Raw genomic sequence first — 19741 nt, 5'->3', positions numbered from 1 at the left:
AAATCGATTTGAAGCGACCCTCTCTGTCCCTTTCACACCATTCAGACACTCCATTCCTTCTAAGACAAAGCCCCAGCGCCTTGGGAATGCTGGCAAAAAAAAAGGGGGGAGCCTCCAATCCCACAAGCAAATGGAGCACTTTGCAAATTCCTCCATATCGCTGTTATTTTGTTTTTCTTCCCCTCCCCTCCAAAGAGCCGATCAAGCCCAGGCTGTTCTGCCTCCGCGTCTAACCTTTCTTCTGCGGGAAAGCCCGTGTGGAATGGGTGGAGGTAATTATAGCTATTAGTATTGCAAGCCTAGTTGCAACCTTGGTCATTCGCAGGCTTTTAGGGTTAAAATAGCCCTCACCTCTGACCCCTGCGGAGCAAAGCTGCAGCTCTCGCTACAACTCAGGCTAAAGTTTGCAAAACCTGAGCTGCACCACAGAGGGGAAGAAACTTCTCGCTGGAAGGAGGGTGCTTGCTAGATTTAAACCGTCTTTAAGCGGGGGAATGAAATCCGCTCTCCAGACAATACCTTTGCAAAGGGCGGGGGGGGGGGGGGGGGGCTGCGAGTGCCCCAGAGCCCCTCGGATCTCTCCCTTCCTCGTTTCCCCAGCTTTATTTGCCAGCCTGTTTGCAAGCCTGCACATGGGTAGCCTCAGACTGAATTATTAGGTCATCTAGGGATGGGGAAGGACCTGGAAGGGGGTGGGGGGGGATTTCACACGCACACCGGATCTATAGCAGAGGGACATTTGGGAAAAGACAGCGGGGTGAAGAAGGGAGGGGGGAGAAACTAGGGGTGGAAATAACTTGACTGTGTCTCATCTACTTGTCAGCACACCTTAAGAAACGCTCACCCATGAGGGGCTTATTTTGGAAAGGGGTGGAGGGGAGAGGAGCTGTCTCTCTGGCAATAATAATAATAATAATAAAATCCTTGAATTAGGCAGCGTCTCTTTCCCTCCCCCCCCCCATGTCCTGATTAGCCTTAACCAAAGTGGAAACTTATGCAGACTATATTTAGGGTATTCATGAGCGGTGGAAAGATGCACCCCAACCCCCACCTCCCCTCCTGACCACCACTGCCCCACCCCCACCCCAAGGGCCAGGCTGGCTCTTGGGGGCTTTCACGGGGGTAGGTCTGTACCCCGCCCCCCACCCACACACACCTCGCGGAGTTTTAGGGAGCAAAACCCCACTGCCGATGGCATTAGCCCAAGAGCCATGCAATGAAACACTGAGCACCGCGTTTAACTCATCCCTGTTTTAAGGCAGGGGCAAGGAAGAGAGGGGGAGAGCACTTGTGCCATTTGTCAAGTTGGACAGACTTTTTCCCCCCAGAATAGTTTCTTCGAATTAAAGATCCCTGTGTTCCCCCCTCTTCCATTATTTTCTCTTTTTTTTTTCCCCTTCTTTTTTTTTTAAGAAAAGGAATCACATGAAGTTTAAACCCGAATAAATGCAGCATAATGTATTTCAAATTGTCCCAAACCTTTTTGCTATATATATCTCTATATCTATAGATAGATAGATAGATAGATAGATAGATAGATAGATAGATAGATAGATAGATTCACCTCTCCTCCATGGGGAAGGATGTGTTTGTGTGGACAGGGGGAAAAAAAATCTCAGGTTTGCAACAGGACCCTAAACATTTAAAATCCTCACCAGAGCCCTGGTAATAAACGTGCTTTCCACCTCTGAAGTTGCCATGTTGGGGAAGGGGTGGGAAAACCTCTGGAAGGGTTTCAATTAGCACCAAATGCTCATTCCGGCGGGTTTGGGGGGAATGCAGTAACGTGGAGTAACTCTTTCTGTCTGGGCTCTCGGGGGCAGGGGCAGGGAGCGGGAGAGGGAGGGAGAGCGGGGAGATGCCTGGTTCGCTCAGATTCTTTCCCAACTTGCTCCAGCATGTACCAGCCTTTCCTACCGACCCTGCACAGGACACTGCATTTTTCCCCCCTTCTGTGCATGTGTTGATCGTTTGCCTGTAGTTGTTTGCGGGGTTTTTTTTTTTCTTTCCCCTCTGCTGGAGGGTTTGAAATCGGTTGCATACATCCCAACACCACACTCATTAAGTTAAGAGATTTCAGTCTCTCTCTCTCTCTCTCCTTCCCCCCCCCTTTCGTAGTTGGAAGGGTGGGTTGCATTATTATTTTTTTTTTTAAGTCTCGTCTTTCCAGCTCCAAACAAGGTGTAGCAGGGCGCTCTTCCTTCTAAGGAATGAGATGAGAGACAAGGATCCCTCAAAGCCATCTTCTACCTTGGGTTCGGGGGATTTTTTCTTAAAGGCGAGGCGCACATTCCTTAGCAGCATGTACAAAGCTTTCCCTGAAACCCTGTCTGTGCAAAGTTAGAGTGTGTGTGTGTTCAGTGTGTGTGTGTGTGTGTGTGTGCGCGTGTGTGTGTTTCTCTCCAAGGCTGAACGCTAATAACACATGGAAAGCACTTCCCTTTAGCTTGTGGGAGATCTATTCCCTTCACCTTTCCTCTTTTTTTCCCCCTGAAGGCTCTAGCCTACTTCTTTTTTTTTTCTTCTTCTTCTTCTTCTTTTTTTTTTTTTAAATCAGTTTGCACAATCGCTTAGATAAACACCAAGAAGGAGATTCGCGTTAATTACCCAGCACATCTTTCCAGGGGGGCCACCAGCGGTTTTATTTTTGTTTCACCTGCCAAACTAAAGGAGAGGTAGAAAAAGAAGATGCAAGCGATTTGGGACCTTGAACAAGGCAAATATGGTTTTGGTATGTTTACTTCTAGTTTTTTCTTCTTCTTCTCTTGCACTTTTTTTTGGGAGGGGGCAATGTGTTGTGATCTGGTGGGGGTGGGTTGGGTGGGGGGGTAGTTCCCCTCTCTCTCTCTTTTAAGGCGAAGAGGGGAGAAACAAAAAAAGATGTTAAATAACGTGCGTCTTTATCGTTTCTAAGGTTACGTGGGTAGCTCGAAGAAGGGGACGAGGGGGCGACCAAAGCCAGCGTGTGTAATTGCAGCCGCATCACTTAGCAGGTCCTTTAGCAAAAATCCTAGCAATAATGATAGGAAAGAGAAGGACCCCGATCTGCCTCCCAGGCTAAAGCAGGAAAGTGCATCAAAGTCAGGTCCAAGAGGAGTGCCGAAGGCAAAGCCCCCTTGGAAAACCGCAGCCATCCGACCTGCTCGGGGTGGGGGGCAGCGAGTCCCGCAAGTTTTAGGGCTCGGGGATTTTCCGCGGCAGCCCCGGGTGCAGCTGGCAGCCAAGGGCTTCAAATCAAGGTCGGTGGTGGACGGGGAGCCCTAAACCCACCTCTCGCCCTGTCCGATCCCTTTCGGCTTAAGCAAGTACAATGGTAAGAAGCAGCAATCTTACTCACCCTCCGAAGGTGTGGTTGTGGGCAGCTCGTCTGCAGCTTTAAGGCAAATATTTATCCTGGGTCTTTTTTTTTTAATTGCAAAAGGCGCAGATGTGACTTTTTTTAAAGCAGCAACTGCTCTGCTCTGACAAGAGCATGCGAGGCATGGTTCCTCGTTAAAAAAAAAAATCACAAACCAGTCCCCCACCACCACCATCACCCCCCCCCCCTTTAAAAATACCTATTGAATACAGGGCTTCTTGAAGGGAGCCCTGCAGCAGAAATGTTAGAGTCCGGTCTAGGAGTGCCCAAGTCAATTAATCTGAAATCCTTAGGTATTAATCAGATTAAAATGTACAGAAGTTTCATTCTCGCATGCATACGTGAGCCAAAAGTCGTTTCCCTTTAAGAGATCCTTTTCTTTGAAAGTTGAATTTTAGGCAGATAAGAGTCTTACACTAGGGGGCAGCCAGATACTGTACTTGCTCCAATCTTAAGCATTTTTTTTCCCCTCTCTCACAGCATATGCTCTGATTTAGCACTGTAAATTTTTCAGAGGACCCAACTCTGACAGCCCCTGGTGATTTTCAAAGTACCACAAGCCAGTGGTTAAAAATTGCATTGACTTGGAAGTTCAGAGGCACACAATAGGAGCCACTTTCCCTATTCATGGAACTTCAGTGTGGTGGAAGAGAAAAACACACACATACTACATTGAGGGAGAAGAGGAATTCATTGAATTCTGCTAGACGTAACTGCTTTCCACTGAGTTCAGAGAGAGACTCGGCATTTGTTCGATGCTGTATTCATATTGCGATTTAATCCAGACAGAATTAAAGGACTGGGGAGCAACTTTTTGCCAAGGGGGGAGGGGGGGGACCCCCAGCTCCCCCCTTCCCAGCGCCCAAGGCTTCCACTGATGCTCTCACAACCTCTATTTTAGCAAAATAAACCTTCCCCCTCCGTCTCATTAAAATAAATTCACATCTGCAGAAAGATGGCAGGAAGGATTTATTAAAAAATAAGTCAATACCATAAAATACAATCCTACTTTAAAAAAAAAAAAATTGCTGCTTCTCTTGTGAACTGATCTCCGGGAAGGACGTCTGAGAGTCTTCATATATCTGCGATGCACTCAGCTTTCAAATATTATTTAGCAAAATTAGCTACAGCTCAGCGTTACATTCATCTATTCCACATCAGCTCACTTGGCAGGGCTGTTTTCAAAATAAATAGGAAACCATCTAATGGCGTTAATAGATAGTTATATTGTTGCATCCTTCGAGGAGCAAATAGTTAATCTGGCGCATTCTTCATTATGGTTTAAGCAATCAGGGTGTACTGCAGCTTTTAAGTATGTATCTCTGGCTTTTTTTTTTCTTTCTTTCTTTACGATCACACATTTAAACTCTTCATAATATAAATGCTGTTGAAACCCGCTTGTCTGTGCTTAAAAAGGTACTCGTGTTTTCCCTGTGAATTTGAATTGTTCTTGTGTAATTTATAAGATTTGAGACAGGAAAGCCTTTTTTTCCCCCCTCTCCTCTTCAAAACAGTCCCCAGGAACCTGCGAGGCAGTCTAGGTTGGGAGCCAAAATGCGTCGTCCCCCCTCTCATGTCTGAGAGATTTGGAAGCCAGAAGGCAGTTCTCCCCACTTTACCGGCGAAAGCTTTTCCCTTCCCCCTGTTTCTTTTCCATCCTCCCTTGATCATTGTTTAAGTTCAGGGTTTATGTTGCCACATCAGGATCAATTGGAAGTGTACAGCCTGCCTTTGAAACGGACCAGCAGCCCATCTTTGTTGATGGGATCTTATTATATCCCAGGTTTATAAACAGGACATGGTCAAGTGTAGGTGCTTTTTACAACTTTCCAATCATCTCAGCACCTGCGGCTTTTTAGTGACATATATTATTTCTGCGGTAGAAGGGGGGGGTGCATGTAGAAGAAGTGGAGGGGGAGAGCGATTGCAGCAATTAATCCTCTATATAGTCGCCTATGCATCTGGGTCCCTGTGTTTACACTTGCTTGGGAACATAAGAGTCCAACTCTCTAGCCCAAAATGCGTGCCTTAAATAGAGATTTTTTTTTTTTTATGAGAAGGGACTGTATCTGCGCATTTTTACATTTTGCTGTCTGTGCAGCCGCTGGTCTGTTCTGGGCTTGAGTGCACGTATTCAGGAAGAAATGTTGACTACCTCCATGCAATGGCAAATCAGCAGCCACCCCGGTATACTTAGATCGGTTACCTGGTTGCTGTTGCCCTCTGTATAGTACCGAGGTTGTGTTACCGAGACACGGTGCTACTCTATCCGTATGTATTAGCCATACCTGGTCAAAAACAAGAACAAAATAAAAGTTGAATAGACTGGAAGTGTGTGGCGTGATGGCGAACCTTGCTGGAGCCTGATAAAAAAGAAAGCAGCATTGATTTATCCTTCCCCCCCCCAGCATATTAAAGGAATGTAATATATGCTGTGTTTGATTGAAATCGCTCCTGTTTCTGTAAGCCCCGTGCTTCTCAGAAAGAAAGTGCAAATATCTAGCTATTCGGACGCGCGTGGCGTGTATTTGTACGTTATTTCCAATTTATATGGGGTAGGTTGCTAAAAAAAAAAAAAAAAAAGAAGGGCTCCTGGAGTGCCAGAGCAGTTCAGAAACAATGAAGTCTATACTTAACTATTCTGTGATCAAGTACCAGATTCACTGATGGCTGCCTGTATACATTGATAGATGTCCATCTAATACATACGTAGAAAAGTCATTGCATTCATGGGCATGGCGTGAACACAGGTATCTTTCCCCCTTTGCAAACACCAAGATTCAGCATGATCAGGATTGCACACGCGGAAATTTTAGCTGATGGCTCTCTGCGTTTCACAGTTATTTTACAATAATAATTATATATATATGTATAGAGAGAGAGGGATGCTGAATTAAGGTTCAGGCTGAATGCCTTCTAGCAGCAGCCTCAGTGACTCACAGTGATCTTTCGGGCAGCATCCTATTTGCTTATGGAGCAATCAAAAGTTAAATCCACATACCTGTGAACTTTAACCCTAACCCAGAGAGAAGGGTGGTCACTGAAGAACAGCAGGGCTGGGAGCTCCTTCCTTCAGCACCCTCCCCCCCAAAATTTTGGAGTGATCAAGAGCTGAACCTGATCGCCCTCCTGTAGCACCAACAACTGCTTTCTCCCCAGCCCTCCGCCACCCCCACCTGTGCCAAAATAAATAAATAAGCAATTAAATAAATCAATCCATCAGGAACTTATTTCTTCACATTACCATTCACAGTGGGGACCAGAGCAAGCGGGCTGTAACTCTTGCTTACAGGTGACGATACCATCAGAATCTGGGTTGTGGGGGGGGGGGGTTGGGGGGGAACTTATTTTTGTTTGTTTGCTTGTTTTTCCTGCTATCTGATCCGAGTTAAGAAAGTCTGTTCTCTCCCTACAAAGGCTCATCCCAGTCTCCCCGCTCACCCGGGGTTTTGGGGTGGCTCTTGCAACCCCCTCCCCCCCTTTCCATTCTGATTTGCAATTAATGCAAAAGGAAAGGTTTTTTTTGCAGGGGAGAAAAAAAAAATCTATTGTCAAGGAGGGGGAAGAAAAAAAAAAACATCCAAAAAGAAAGAAAGAAAGAAATTCCACCCCCACCTCCATGCGCCGCTCGGAGTTGGAGCTGCCTGGGAGCCGCGCTGGCGCTAGGACCCGGCGGGCGGCGCTGGCAGCCATAGCAGGCAGCGCAGAGGCTGCGCTGCCCAATGAGGGGCAAGGGGAGGTCCGGGAGCTTTTGACCAGTCAAACACAGTCTGTTGCCTTATAAGGCGCGCGGTCGCCATGGCAACGTGTGCTAAGTTGCAGCAGTCGTGTCAAAGTTCACTATATAGAGAGCGCAGCGAGCTGCTCGCAGAGAAAGCACTCAGCACTCTGCCAGCCCGGCTCCTATCAACCCATTCACTTCCTACCCCCCTGCTTAGCATATTTGATCACTTTGATTCTTTTCTTTTGCTGGGGGATTTTTTTTTTTGTGGGGGGGTGACTTTTTTTTTTTTTTAGGGGGGGTTAATCTCTCCCTCCAGTCTTGGGGTTTTTTATTATTATTTTTCTCTCTCTCTCTTTTTTTTTTTTTTACTTCCACCCCCCCCTTTTTTTTTTCTTTTTTTTTTTTTTTTTGCGCATGAAGAATGATGCTGCTGCCTTCTAGGTTGTGATCCTGCTTCCCCCCCCCCCTCCCTCCTCCTCTTTTATCCCTGGGCTCTAAGCTGGAGAGTTGACTCTTTTTCCCTCCACCTCCCCCCCCCACCTCTCTCTCTCTCTCTTCCCCCCCCCTTCTTCCACCCACCCCATGTGTTGTGTGAACCGACAGCGCTAAGACTAGAGCCCCACTCGCAAAGAAGGAGAAGCAGCATAAGGCAGCGAAGCGGCAGCAGCGGCAGCAACAACCGCGGCGGCAGAAGGAGAGAGAAAGAGAGAGAGAGAGAAAGCAAAGCAGCAGCGGCAAAAATAAAGGGAAGAAAAGAGGAGGAGGAGGAGGAAAAAAAAGAGAGAGAGAGAGAGAGTGAGAGAAGGGGAGCGCAAAAAAAAAATTTTTAAAAAAAAAGGAAAAAGGAAAAAAGAGAAGCAGCAGCGGAAAGAGGAGGGGGAAAAATAATAAAGCAAGAAAGCAGCAGCGAAGCTTTGCTCTCAGTTGATGTTTCTCCAAGCGGGACTTCCAGCAGCTCCAGCGCCAGCGACCGCTTTCTGCGCCGAGAAAAGTCTTTTTAGTTGTGCCTTTTTTTCTGCCGCGTGTGTCATCTTTCACCTTTTGTTCATTCTTATTTTGATGGCTTTCCTGAATGGCTGACTGTGAATTTCCCTGGATCTGGCCCCCAGACACTCGCCTCTCCTCCTCCTCCAACTCCTCTGCTGCAGATCAGCTTTGAGAGAGAGAGAGAGAGATCTTGCAAGAGATTTTTTTTCCTCCCTCTCTCTCTCTCTCTCTCCCTCTCTCTCTCTTTCCCTCTCCCCACCCCCAACCACCCCTTTACTTTTCTGTCCTTAAGCCAGACAATCGCCTCGAAATCTTGGGGGCCCCCCTCGCCTTCTCCAGCACCCCTGGTTCTCCAAACCTTGCTGGCATATATATATATATATATTCTTTTTTTTTTTTTGCACCCCCTTCCATTTCCCCCACCCTTTTTCTTCTCCTATATATATTTTTTTTATTTTATTTTTTGAGAGAGAGAGGGAGGGGAAGGAGACAAAAAAAAGCAACAACGCGAGAGAGCGACAAACTGCTTGCAAAGCTGAGCTGAAAGCCAAGCAAACAAACTTTAACAAATAAAGGGGGAACAGGAAGTTTGGAAGCGGTGTCCAATAGATATGGCAATGGTAGTTGGTACGTGGCGAGACCCCCAGGACGATGTACCCGGAGCTCAGGGAACACAGCCGTCTCAAGCCCCGCCAGTGCAAGGACCTCCAGCCGGGGCCCCTCACACACCACAGACCCCGGTGCAAGGAGGGCCTCCCAGCACTCCAGCCCAGACCAACCAGCCAAGCCAGCAGAGCCAAGGAGACAAGCAGCAGCAGCAGCAGCACATTGAATGTGTGGTTTGTGGGGACAAGTCTAGTGGCAAACATTATGGCCAATTTACCTGCGAAGGGTGCAAGAGTTTCTTCAAGAGGAGTGTAAGGAGGAACCTGAGCTATACTTGCCGTGCCAACAGGAACTGTCCGATTGACCAGCACCACCGCAATCAGTGTCAGTACTGCCGCCTCAAAAAATGCCTCAAAGTTGGCATGAGACGGGAAGGTATTGGGATTTCATTTGTTTTCCAGTTGTCACTCGCTGCATAGTTGTTTGCCTTTGTAAAAAGAGAAAAAAAGCCAAACAAATGTCTTTCTTTGCTGTGATAGATAGCTATTCTATTTTAAGAAGGGGGGGAAGAGGGGGAAAAAAATCCCACGCTAAGCAGAAGTGAGACAAACTTTTGCGTGGCTGCAGCCGGGGAGGGGGTGCGGGGCCAGGGGTGCCTCCCTGCCCTGGCCAGGGGGCTGTGTCGGGGGGGATCTGGGTTATGGGAAGGGGATGCTGCTGAAGGAGGGAAATGTGGATTCTGACTTGGAGTTACTTTTTCACCACCCCCCGCCGCCTCCTGCATGCTCCCGGCTCGGGTGTGCGTGTGTGTGGATGTGTCTGTAGACGACCCCCTCGGTCCCCCCACCCTTACTGCAATGTTGCCCGGGAGCTTCAGGTCCTGCAGCAGGGCAGCTTGCATCCCTGCAGCCCTCCACTCTGCCAGGGGGGTTGTTATGATGATTCGTATTTTTTTTAAAAGATCCGCCTGTCAACCCCCCCCCCCCAACTATGCTTAAGCTTTCACGTGTATTTTTCCTCCCGGGAGGAGAGGCAGAGTGACCCAGGGCCGGGAGTGGGAGGCAGCAAACAAGTGACTGTGGGTTTTATGGGTTTTTTTGTTTGGTTGGTGGTTGTTGTTGTTGTTGTTTTTTAATCCGAGCAAGTCGAGTCTTTGTGATATAAAATTAGACGAGAAATGTGAGCCTCAGTTTTCCAATGGCGTGTTGTGTGTCTGGACGCTGCTATGTAGGTTAAGGGTTAGGGGACTCGGGACTGCCTGGCTGCTGCTGCTGCTTCTTCTTTTTCTCCCCCCTTTTGTGTTTCTGCAAGAGTAACTAACCTTGTAATACGTGAAATAACAAAGATAAATCAAGCCCGTTGGAGCGCCTCTCGCTTCTTGCTGCATCTCTGTCTCTCGGCCCCTTTTCTTTCTCCTTTTCTCTCGCTGTCACCATGTAAATTTATTAGCAAAATGAAAGGCCCACTTTCCAGGAGCAGCTGAGGAAGGTGCCTTGAAAGACCCCGGCTCAGCGTCTCCTGGAGCCCCGCGTGTGTCTGCTGCGATGCGATTGTGTGCGTGTGCGTGTGTCCCCCTATTTTCTTTTCCTTTTTTTTTTTTAATTTAAAGGATGCTTCTCCTCCCCCCCCCCCACCCCCCGCTTCCATGGACGCGGGCTGGGACCAGCGCCGTGTTATTTTGCTGCCATCAGAGTGTGTGCACCGTCCCGGCCTCAAATCAATCAGCAATATCAGCTGTTCAGCTGCAATAAAGACACACGCACACATGCACACACAAAGACACATGCACCCCCTCCCCAACCCCCCCCCCCCCCCAAATAATCGCCTTCTTGTGTGTTTAGGATCTGAGGATGTGGTAGTGCCCTTAATGCAGTGCAGAGCTGCAGCCTTTAGGCAAGTATTACAGCAATGCTCAGCTTTTATTGTTGCTTTTACTTCACCCGGGAACGCCGGAGCCAGGCTGAGCTGTGCCTGGCCATCGCATGTTCCCCTCTAGCTGACTTTTCACCGCACACAAAAGCAGCCTTGATTTTTTTTTTTCCCTCCCCCTGATAATAATGCTGATGATGACGATGATTTTTGAGCCGACGGTAGCAATTCAGATATTAATAGCTGTAGTTTCTTCTTTATTTACTGCAGCCGTCCAGAGGGGCAGAATGCCACCCACACAGCCAACTCATGGGCAGTTCGCCTTGACAAATGGGGACCCTCTCAACTGCCATTCCTACCTATCCGGATATATCTCCCTTCTTCTGAGAGCAGAGCCCTACCCGACCTCCCGCTTTGGCAGTCAATGCATGCAACCCAACAACATCATGGGCATCGAGAACATTTGTGAACTGGCAGCTAGGATGCTCTTCAGCGCGGTGGAGTGGGCCAGGAATATCCCCTTCTTCCCAGACCTCCAGATCACAGACCAGGTGGCCCTGCTCAGGCTGACCTGGAGTGAGTTGTTTGTGCTCAACGCTGCCCAGTGCTCCATGCCCCTCCACGTAGCTCCTCTCCTGGCCGCCGCCGGGCTCCACGCTTCGCCAATGTCTGCTGACCGAGTGGTCGCCTTTATGGACCACATACGAATCTTCCAAGAGCAAGTAGAAAAACTGAAAGCACTGCATGTCGACTCTGCAGAGTATAGCTGTTTAAAGGCCATAGTCCTCTTCACCTCAGGTAGGCAGCCTTTCGATGTGCCCTTCCCTCCTTGCCCCCTTCCCCATCCCCATCCCCCTGATTTCATTGTTTTAATCCTGGTCCCTCTTTGCAAAGTGCTTACAGACTTGGGGACCCCACCAGGGCCGACTGCTGCATGCCTCCGGTGCAAAACCAGCACTGACATGTGTTCTCCCAGGGCAGGCCTCTGCTGTGAGCACCCTAGTTTTAGCCGGAGAGGGAGTGTATGTGTTGGGGGGGGGGGGGAGGCTGGTGAGAATCCATCAGGCGTGCAAGCCTGTGCTTTTCCCATTGCAAATAATATTTTATTTAACAGGATAGCTCTGGGTTGTTGCATTTAATGACACCAAGCCTGAACAGCAGCAGCAGGGGAAAATATAGCTGTTTGATGTTGTTAAATACCAGTCCCTCCTATCAGGGAACCTACTTTAAAAAGAGGATCGTTTTTATGGGTAGCCAGGAACGGCAAGAAAAGAAAAGAAAGAGCAAAAGAGGAGGTGGGAGGGGGAGGAAGCCCCGCAGGATTAAAAAATGGAATTAGAAAAACCAAGTTAAGTGTACAAAGCTGAGTTTAAAATATGTTCCCAGCCATGCCATAAAATCACATAAATCAACTTTCCACAGGGCTGTCTCTGAATTAAACAGAATGTGGCAATGAGCAGTTCTGAATCATTTAGTCTAAAAAGAGGGAAGTTTGCATTTATACCCAGCAGGAGCTGCATAGTCCAAAGCGAGTAGCGGTTTGGAAAAGATAATCACTCCAATAAGTATCCAGTCCTCATATGAAAAAGTAACAGGAGAAGATACTTAGCAGCCGCTTCAAAATGTAATTCTGTGGTTAGACAGCTCTGCCTCTCCCGGAGAACCCAGTTAAAAGCAGTAAGGTGTCTCTTCAGATAATTAAAAGTGTGTGTGTGTGGAGGGGGGGGGGAAATATATGTGCCAACTTTGGCTGCATATTAATAGTGCATGAGTTATAAAAACAATAATTGAGTGCATTGTGAAATCTAATTAGTTTGCACCGTAGTTTAACCTGCGTGAGTAATAAACCTGATATTAGCTCTGGAGGCTAAATCTGTTTTTCGCCAAAAAAGAAAATACATGCTTTCTAATGCGTGCCATACTTCAGCTCAGGCTGCTAACTTTGAGGCGGCATCCGGTGGCAAACTGTGTTGGACCCCTAGAAGTTGTGCAGTCAGGTTTATTTATTATTCCCCCCCTCCCCTTGAAATGATTCCTTGTGTAACTCCTTGGAAAGCTTGGGAAAGTGGCCACGCGATAAACATATGAATGGAAGCAGGACCTGTAAAATAATTACTCATCGGAGTTTTTTAAAAGCCTGATATCAGGAAACAGGGGCGGGGGGGGGGTGGAAATGTGGTGGATGGGAGAACTCACAATCCAGTCCTTGTTGTGTTAAAGGGGGGTCTGGGGAGCCAAGTCATTTTCTGGACCTTGTCCAGGTTCTGGGTCGTGACCTAAACTTCCTTTTATATATTATTGCTTTACACATAAAAACTCCCCCCCCTTATTTTTCCCCCCAAATTACTTGTGCTAAAGTCCTAAGGTGATCAATTAGCAGGGAGCATCAGCCCAAGCAGGAGCTGAGCGGGGCCGCTTGGATGTGAGGCGCTGATTTTATTTTGCTGTCATTTACCAAGGGAGGCATTTTTCTTCGCCTCTTGCTCCCATTTCCAACACACACAAACAGAGCCCGGACCCAAGACACCCACCCACCCGGAGGAGTCTTATTTCCAAACCTGGAGATCTACAGATCACTTCTTTTTTTTTTTTTTTTTTTTTTTTTTGAGCCTTTCGAGACAACAATCGTCCCAGACTGTCGTAACTGTTTAATTTATTGCCAGTTGCAAAATGTGAAGCCTGGCATGCAAATCGCCTCCCCACTAGATAAATGTGGCTGTTATCTGGTTCTGGGCGAGATACACGCGTAGAGAAAATAGATGTCGAGAAAGGGGGATGCGTGCAACTTCCCAGCACCCCTGAGCGAAAGCAGACACCCAGGGATGCAGATGATGTTTGCTGCTGCCTTTTTTCTTCCCCCCCCCACCCTTTTTTTTTTTTAAATCTGAGTTTTAATGACTCGCAGAATATGCATGTGTTAGTCCTGTGCCTAGGAAGCCACAGGGAGGTCAGGTCACAACCTGGGCTCTTTCAGCACAGACGTCTCCGATTTAAAGGGAACTTATTGTATTTTAGCGAACGGAGAGGGGGTAAGGTTCAGAGCCTGCCAGGGAGTTTTGTTTTGGGGGCTGGTTTTTTTTTTTCACTTGTAGGGGCCTTCGGAGTTTAAAAATAAAGGAGGAGAAGAAGGGCGAGGGGAATGGAAGGGAAAGGAGAGCGAGAAAGAGGAAAAAGAAAGACAAGAAAAGCAGGGGGAAAGAAACAGCTCAGATGAACAGAGAGATCACAGTTTGCATGGCTGCCCCTGAATAGGCTAAACTGACAAGATCAGTTTTAAAAGGCCACTTAAATCAGTTTCAAAGGCCGGAGGAAAACGCGCTGTCTCTTTTGGGGGAGACGCGCTAGCTGGACCCGGGCGCCCTGCTCTCTGGCCGGGCCAGGGCCGGCCGGGGCGGGATTTGGGGCAGGGGTCGGCGGCATATTGAGGATCCTGGTTTCTTCTTTCGACCCCTTTGATCCGCTGTCTTTCCCGAGTGGGGTGGAAAGAGTGGTTGATCCCATCGCTCCCTTCAACCTTTGCAAGGGGGAAAAAAAAATATGCCTCTCTCCAACCCCCCCCCTTTTTCCTCCCCCCTCCCATCTCAGTGTCAACCCTTCAGGTCTCTAGCGCAATTAAAGACCTCAGATCTTGGAGCTGTGTTTAATTCTAAAGCAGACCCTCCGGATACACACATCTCTATTTTCTCTTTGGCTAAAACATGCTTAGGTCTAAGGAAGGGGGAGGGAGGGAAGGAGGGCGGTGTGGGGGGGGACTCCACCGGCTACCAGCTACACTTCATTTGACCAGGAATAATAATTACAATCAAATTCTTTAATCTGATGACTGTTTTTTTTTTCTTTTTCTTTTTTAATAAACTTTCTTCTAGATGCCTGTGGTCTCTCTGATGTAGCCCATGTTGAAAGTTTACAGGAGAAGTCACAGTGTGCTTTGGAAGAATATGTTAGGAGTCAGTATCCGAACCAGCCAACACGATTCGGAAAGCTTTTACTACGCCTCCCCTCCCTCCGCACTGTCTCCTCTTCTGTCATAGAGCAGTTGTTTTTCGTCCGTTTGGTAGGTAAAACCCCCATAGAAACCCTAATCAGGGATATGTTACTGTCTGGCAGCAGTTTTAACTGGCCTTATATGTCCATTCAATAAAATAATGGAGAAAAAAATTAAACTAAAATGAAAATACTTTTTTTGTTTGTTTGAGAAGGCAGATGAAAGAGAGAGAGAATGACATTTGGGGTCTGGTGGTTTCTTAAATTTCCTTCTGCTAAGAAAGGATATAAAAGGATGTTACAAGTTTTGCTAAAAGAAGACAGGAAAAAAAATAATGGACTGTGAATTTAAAAAAAAAAAAAGACTGTCATATGAACTTTTACAGAATGCATTAAAAGCAACTCCCGTGTCGTTCAGAAAAAAATAACTTGCTACTTATCATTTTTTTTTTGTAAAAAACAAAAAATTTCAAAAAAAGAAAGAAAAAAAGAAAAAAGAAAAAGAAGAAGAAAAGAAATGAAGGGTGGGTGGCTTTTTTTCTTTTTTTTTCTTTTTTCTTTTTCTTTTTTTGGGGGGGAACTTTTTAAAAAAAATATCTCGCTAAAAGTGCATTTAAAGGAAATTTGGAGAAAAATTAGCAGAATGGAAGAAAGTAAGTCTTTTTTTTCCAAATTATTAATTGTCCTATGTGTCTATGTACCTATAGCTGTTCTTTTTTGTATTTTTCTGGTTTCAAACCAGTTTATTCTGTGGTTCTATAATAATTTTTGATATAATCTTGGCTTCTTTAAAAAATGTGTATCCATAAAATATATGTTCTGAAAGAATTAAAACTGAGTCCATGAAAGTATCATAGGAAGAAAGGAAAAGAGAAAACAAAAAACTCAACAACACAATGATGAAAGCGCACTTATGGTGGTGACCCGAAATATTAGCTGGAAGCTGAGAGAGCTATAATTATATAGACCCGAATGAACCACACGTGTCACATAAGTACCCCGAAAACTAGGTTTTTGATATTTCAGACAGAAAATGAACTGTGGGGATTTACTGTAGGTAGAACGGATTGTGTCCAAGACACACTACGGTTTTGATTTAAAAAAAAAAAAAATTAAAACAACCACACAAACAAAGTGAACTTTTGTAATTGGAATTGGGTTCCACATAGTTCTTCATGAATTGTTATGAAACTCCTCTATCTGTTTGTATATTTGCAAGCCCTTTGTATTATAATAATTGTTGATATTTTCCCTTTTTAAAAAATACCATTGAAATCAGCATGACAAAATAACACTGTTGGCACTTATAGATAACGTGATTGATTCAGTATCTTAGAGTTTACAGTTTTGTGTTTAAAAAAAACTGAAGGTTTTTTTTTAAGTGCAACATTTCTGTATACTGTAAAAGTTATAATAACTGAACTGTTTGGTCGAGTCTTTGTGTGTTATATTCCAAGGAAAATTGAAAGTATTCAGAAATTAAAATATTATTTGATATCTGAAACCCGTTTGGCTGTCATAAATGTCTTTCAGAAATCACGTTACTGCTCTAGAGTTTTGCAGCCCTTTTGAGTCCATAGGCGATTGATTTGTTTACTTGTCACAGTAAGTTTGTAGCAGCCGGATTGTAGGGTCTCGGTCGGGGCTGGGGATGGGGGACTTTTTAAGTGCGTGGTTTATCTGTGTTTTTAGGAAGTGCTGTGCTGAAATGGTAAACCATCAGCCCCCATTCATCTAATCCTCCTGTTAATTAAAAATGGATTTTCTAGAAAAGGCCCTTATTTTTGTCACACTTAAGTGCCTGCATAGGAAACGTATTGTTGTGAAAAGTAGCAGAAATCTGGAGCTCAGTACCTATTTTATGATCAGACTGGGGCGGAGGGGTGGGGGGGAAGAAAAGAAAAATCTTTTGTAAATCTCTGACATACGCGCACAAGATCATTCAAGCAAGGTAATAGCAGTATTGTAAATATAGGTCAGCTGTTTGCAATGAGTTTTCTTTACGTATGTGTGATTTTTATAATACTATGTAGTTGCCATCTATCGTTGTCATTGAGAGGTCTTCAAATGGAGTGACTTTAGCATCTAGCACTGAGGAGTCTGTTTGTCATGTATATATAATATCCAGTGGATTTTTTTTTTTTACGTTGGACTGTGAAAGCATGACTACAGGTCATCAGCATATTTTACATTAGGGATGTATGTATGCATGAATGTATGTAGACCTGCATCAGTGCTTACATATATACATATATACATATATATATGCATAGATACATCTTTATTGTACAGACACAGGGCCCTATCTTGCCATCTTTACGCAGGCAAGAGTCCCATGGATTCCCAGTTATTTCAGTGGGAGTCTTGCTTTCCTAAGTCCTACGTACAGGACCGGATACACCATGGGTGTATCTAGTGCTACCCCAAAAATCAAATTTGAAGGAAGGGAAGAGACTAGGCGTGATGATCTGGTTTGGAAAGGGGGTTCTATGTTGTTTTGTGTGTGTGTGGTTCCCCCCCCCCCTTGGTCTCTAGCAGATGCTTTGTATGTGAAAGCTTGCAATTTTGTCCTTGTTCGAGGCTCTCCCCTCCTTTCTACCACACCGTGTTGTGGTTTCACGAAAAAAAAGGAAAGAAAGAAAAGCAAGATCATTTTGTAAGAAGTCGATGACCCCCCTGGTCTTTTAGTTGATTCTACTTAGACACATCTATACGGGGGGCGGCGGGGGGGGGTCTCATGTATGACTGTGAATTGCGAGCAGAGTTTTACAGCTGAACTACGGCTCTTTTTGATATAAATATATATATAAAAATATATCAATATCCTATTATTGCAGGGGATCCCCTTGACCTTTAGATTCAGCTCCCCCCACCCCGCATTGCAAGTGCTCTCCATGTGAGTGTGGGTGAAGTTTCTATTCTCACCAAGAACCCCGGATCTTTTCTGGCTTGTTTGTTTTGTGTTAGTTTATTGTAAACAACCATTTGTTGTAAATTGTTATTGGCATTAAATTATAATTTATGATTTTCAAAGCAAAAACATTCTCTGGTTTTTTTATGTTTTCCAGCCTGTCAGCCCTATATGTGTGCGCGTATGTGTATATATATATGTATACATATATATATACACACACACACACATATATACGTATGTATATTTAAATTGATACATATCTGTCACTTGAGTTTCTGAAGCAAGCTTTGGTTCACAGGGACTTGAACAGTAACCAGGAAAGAAAAAAAAAAAGCAGGATGGGTTAAACGCCAACAACGACTAAGTCTGTGTGTTTGGGAGGCGAGGAGGAGGTTTTGTTTAGGGACTGGAGTTGGGTTTAAGTTTATAGCATTTAAAGAAAGTTTTTCTTTTCCTGCTGAGTTAGAACAAAAGCTCTGCCCAGCGACTGAATCGGACAAAAGAGCAGGGTTGGATCAGAGGAGCTTGTTCCATGTGAATTTGACGAGATCTTTTTTCTTTTTTTTTTTAAAAAAACCTGCTAAACATGGCGACTCTTTCCCTTTAAGTATCTCTAGATCTATTTTTCCCTCTTTCTCTCTCCCCCCCCCGCTTTCCTTACGGGGCCTTTTTGAGCGGATCCCTCCCCACCCCAAGTTGGCCGGCTGTCCCCCCCCCCCCCCCGCTTGGGATGCCAGGGGAAGAGGCGATCGCGATCCACAACAATAGTCCCAAAAGCAGAGGGGCGATGGCAGGACCTCAGCCTCTCGGAGGAGGCAGGAGAGGAAGAGGGAGGGAGGGGTCTTGAAAAAAAATTCTTGGGGTTTGTTTTTTTTTTTAGGTGGCAGCATCAGTGCTTCTTCTTTCCCCTCCCTCCTTGCAAACCTTGTAGAGCCGGGGGGGGGAGCTTGATCCGCCAAGTTGAGACAAAGCGGGAGAGAGCCCCAGCTCGGGACCGTGCGGAGGGGAGCCCGCGGCGGCGCGGCGCGGCGCGGGCCGGCGCGGGCCGGGGTGGAGGTGCGGGGCAGGGCCGCGGGGGAGCCGGAGCGTGTGAAAGTCGCCTCGGAGCTCGGGCTCCGGGTAGCTCAGCCAACATGGCGTCGTCCACAGCGCGGCCCAGCAGCGCCGAGTAATGGGAAACACATTGGGGGGCCCGCAGCGGCGAGGCCCGGCGCGGGGCAGCCCTCCGGGCGAGCCCCGCCGGGCCCCAGCCAGGCCACGTCCCCCCCGCAGCCCGCGGGCATCCGGGCTGCTCCCCCACCCCCGGCAGGGAGCTCCGAGCAGGAATAGGGACGACCCCTGCCCGCATCCCCCGTGGGCGACAAGGTGGGCACAGCCTGGCATCGCCCGGCGCTCCGGGGAGGAGGGGGGAGAGGCAGAGCTGGCCTCCCCCTCGGCCCGCTGCGAGGATCTGCCCTCACCGGCATCTCTCCCAGGGGCCGGAGAAACGCCCCCCCCCCCCAAAAGCCCCAAGCGACCCCCCCAAAAAGCCCCAAGCGACCCCCCCCCCAAAAAAGCCCCAAGCGTGGGTGGGTGACCTGTAGGGCTCGGTGGTGCCTCGACAGAGGCGTTGAGAGCGGTGTCTTTTAATACTGCTACTAATAATGAGGCTCTGTCCAGCCCCGGCTCACAGGAGGGATCTGGGGACAGAAAGCCTAGTGCCTACATCTCTCCTTATTTTTTTCCCCCATAAAAACTTTATAGTGTCCCGTGGCTATTACTAGTTTCGTGTGGCTTGTGTAGGGGTGGGGAGGCTGGGGGGAGACACTCGGAGAAATTCAGGCCTTGTCAGGATGTATTGAAGTTGGGTTTAAAAAAGAGAGAGAGAGAGAGAGAGGGAAAGAAAACCCCATGCTTCAGATGATTTTTCCCATTTTCTCAGATTTCAAAGGCTCCCCGCCGTGCGGCTGCCTAATTAATGGTGAAATTCAACTAAATCTAATTATGCAGTAATTTTAAAGCAGTTAGTCCTGGGCGTTGCTTTGTAATAGGACCCCAGTTTTTTAAAGTTTGCTTAATGTGTTGGTTTAGGGGGTGTGTGTGGCTGGGGGGAGCCAGGTTTTGTACAGCAAAGACTTGCAAAAAAAAAGGAAAAGAAAAGAAAAAAAATACAACCGACCCATCAAAATCCCTAGCGAAGGGAGTGTGCGTAGCTGGGCTAGGAGCAAGGAAGAAGGACCCCGGAACAGGCAGTGTAGTCGATGCAAGGCTGGTGCAAAGGTGCCCAGAAAGGGACTGAGTTATTGTTTGGTTTGTTTTT

General features: G+C 46.8%; 2 protein-coding genes across 11 annotated transcripts in view; one reads left to right on the top strand and one right to left on the bottom strand.

The window, feature by feature from the left end:
• LOC149852094 (uncharacterized) overlaps positions 1 to 6686 on the bottom strand; it is a 62386-nt gene extending 55700 nt beyond the window's left edge. For 2 of the 7 annotated variants that reach the window (XR_016439452.1, XR_016439456.1), the window contains exon 1: positions 3338 to 6674. Coding sequence is in view for 1 of the 7 variants with exons in the window: in XM_090029954.1 (XP_089886080.1) it covers positions 3338 to 3533 (196 nt within the window). In the remaining 6 variants the exon portion in view is untranslated. Of the gene's footprint in view, positions 1 to 3337 lie in introns of all 7 variants that reach the window. The other 5 variants (XR_016439454.1, XR_016439455.1, XR_016439453.1 and 2 more) reach the window with 5 other exon arrangements.
• NR2F2 (nuclear receptor subfamily 2 group F member 2) lies at positions 1924 to 16032 on the top strand. Of its 4 annotated transcripts, XM_090029953.1 has the most exons (4): positions 9036 to 9110; positions 10517 to 10568; positions 10815 to 11342; positions 14411 to 16032. In XM_090029953.1, the coding sequence occupies exons 3-4, from the start codon at positions 10832 to 10834 to the stop codon at positions 14683 to 14685; spliced, it is 786 nt and encodes a 261-aa protein (XP_089886079.1). In that variant the 5' UTR covers positions 9036 to 9110; positions 10517 to 10568; positions 10815 to 10831; the 3' UTR covers positions 14686 to 16032. The 4 variants fall into 4 exon arrangements, with proteins under 4 accessions (XP_089886078.1, XP_089886077.1, XP_089886076.1 ...); XM_090029952.1 differs by lacking the exons at positions 9036 to 9110; positions 10517 to 10568 and adding an exon at positions 1924 to 2731; XM_090029951.1 differs by lacking the exon at positions 10517 to 10568 and having other exon boundaries at positions 8223 to 9110.
• The last annotated feature ends 3709 nt before the right edge of the window (positions 16033 to 19741 follow it).

This window comes from Crocodylus siamensis, chromosome 15 (assembly GCF_052110815.1).
Source record: "Crocodylus siamensis isolate JL-2025a chromosome 15, ASM5211081v1, whole genome shotgun sequence".
NCBI classification, from domain to species: domain Eukaryota; kingdom Metazoa; phylum Chordata; order Crocodylia; family Crocodylidae; genus Crocodylus; species Crocodylus siamensis.
Note: the sequence above shows the minus strand (reverse complement) of the source record. Positions and strands in the feature narration are given on the sequence as shown.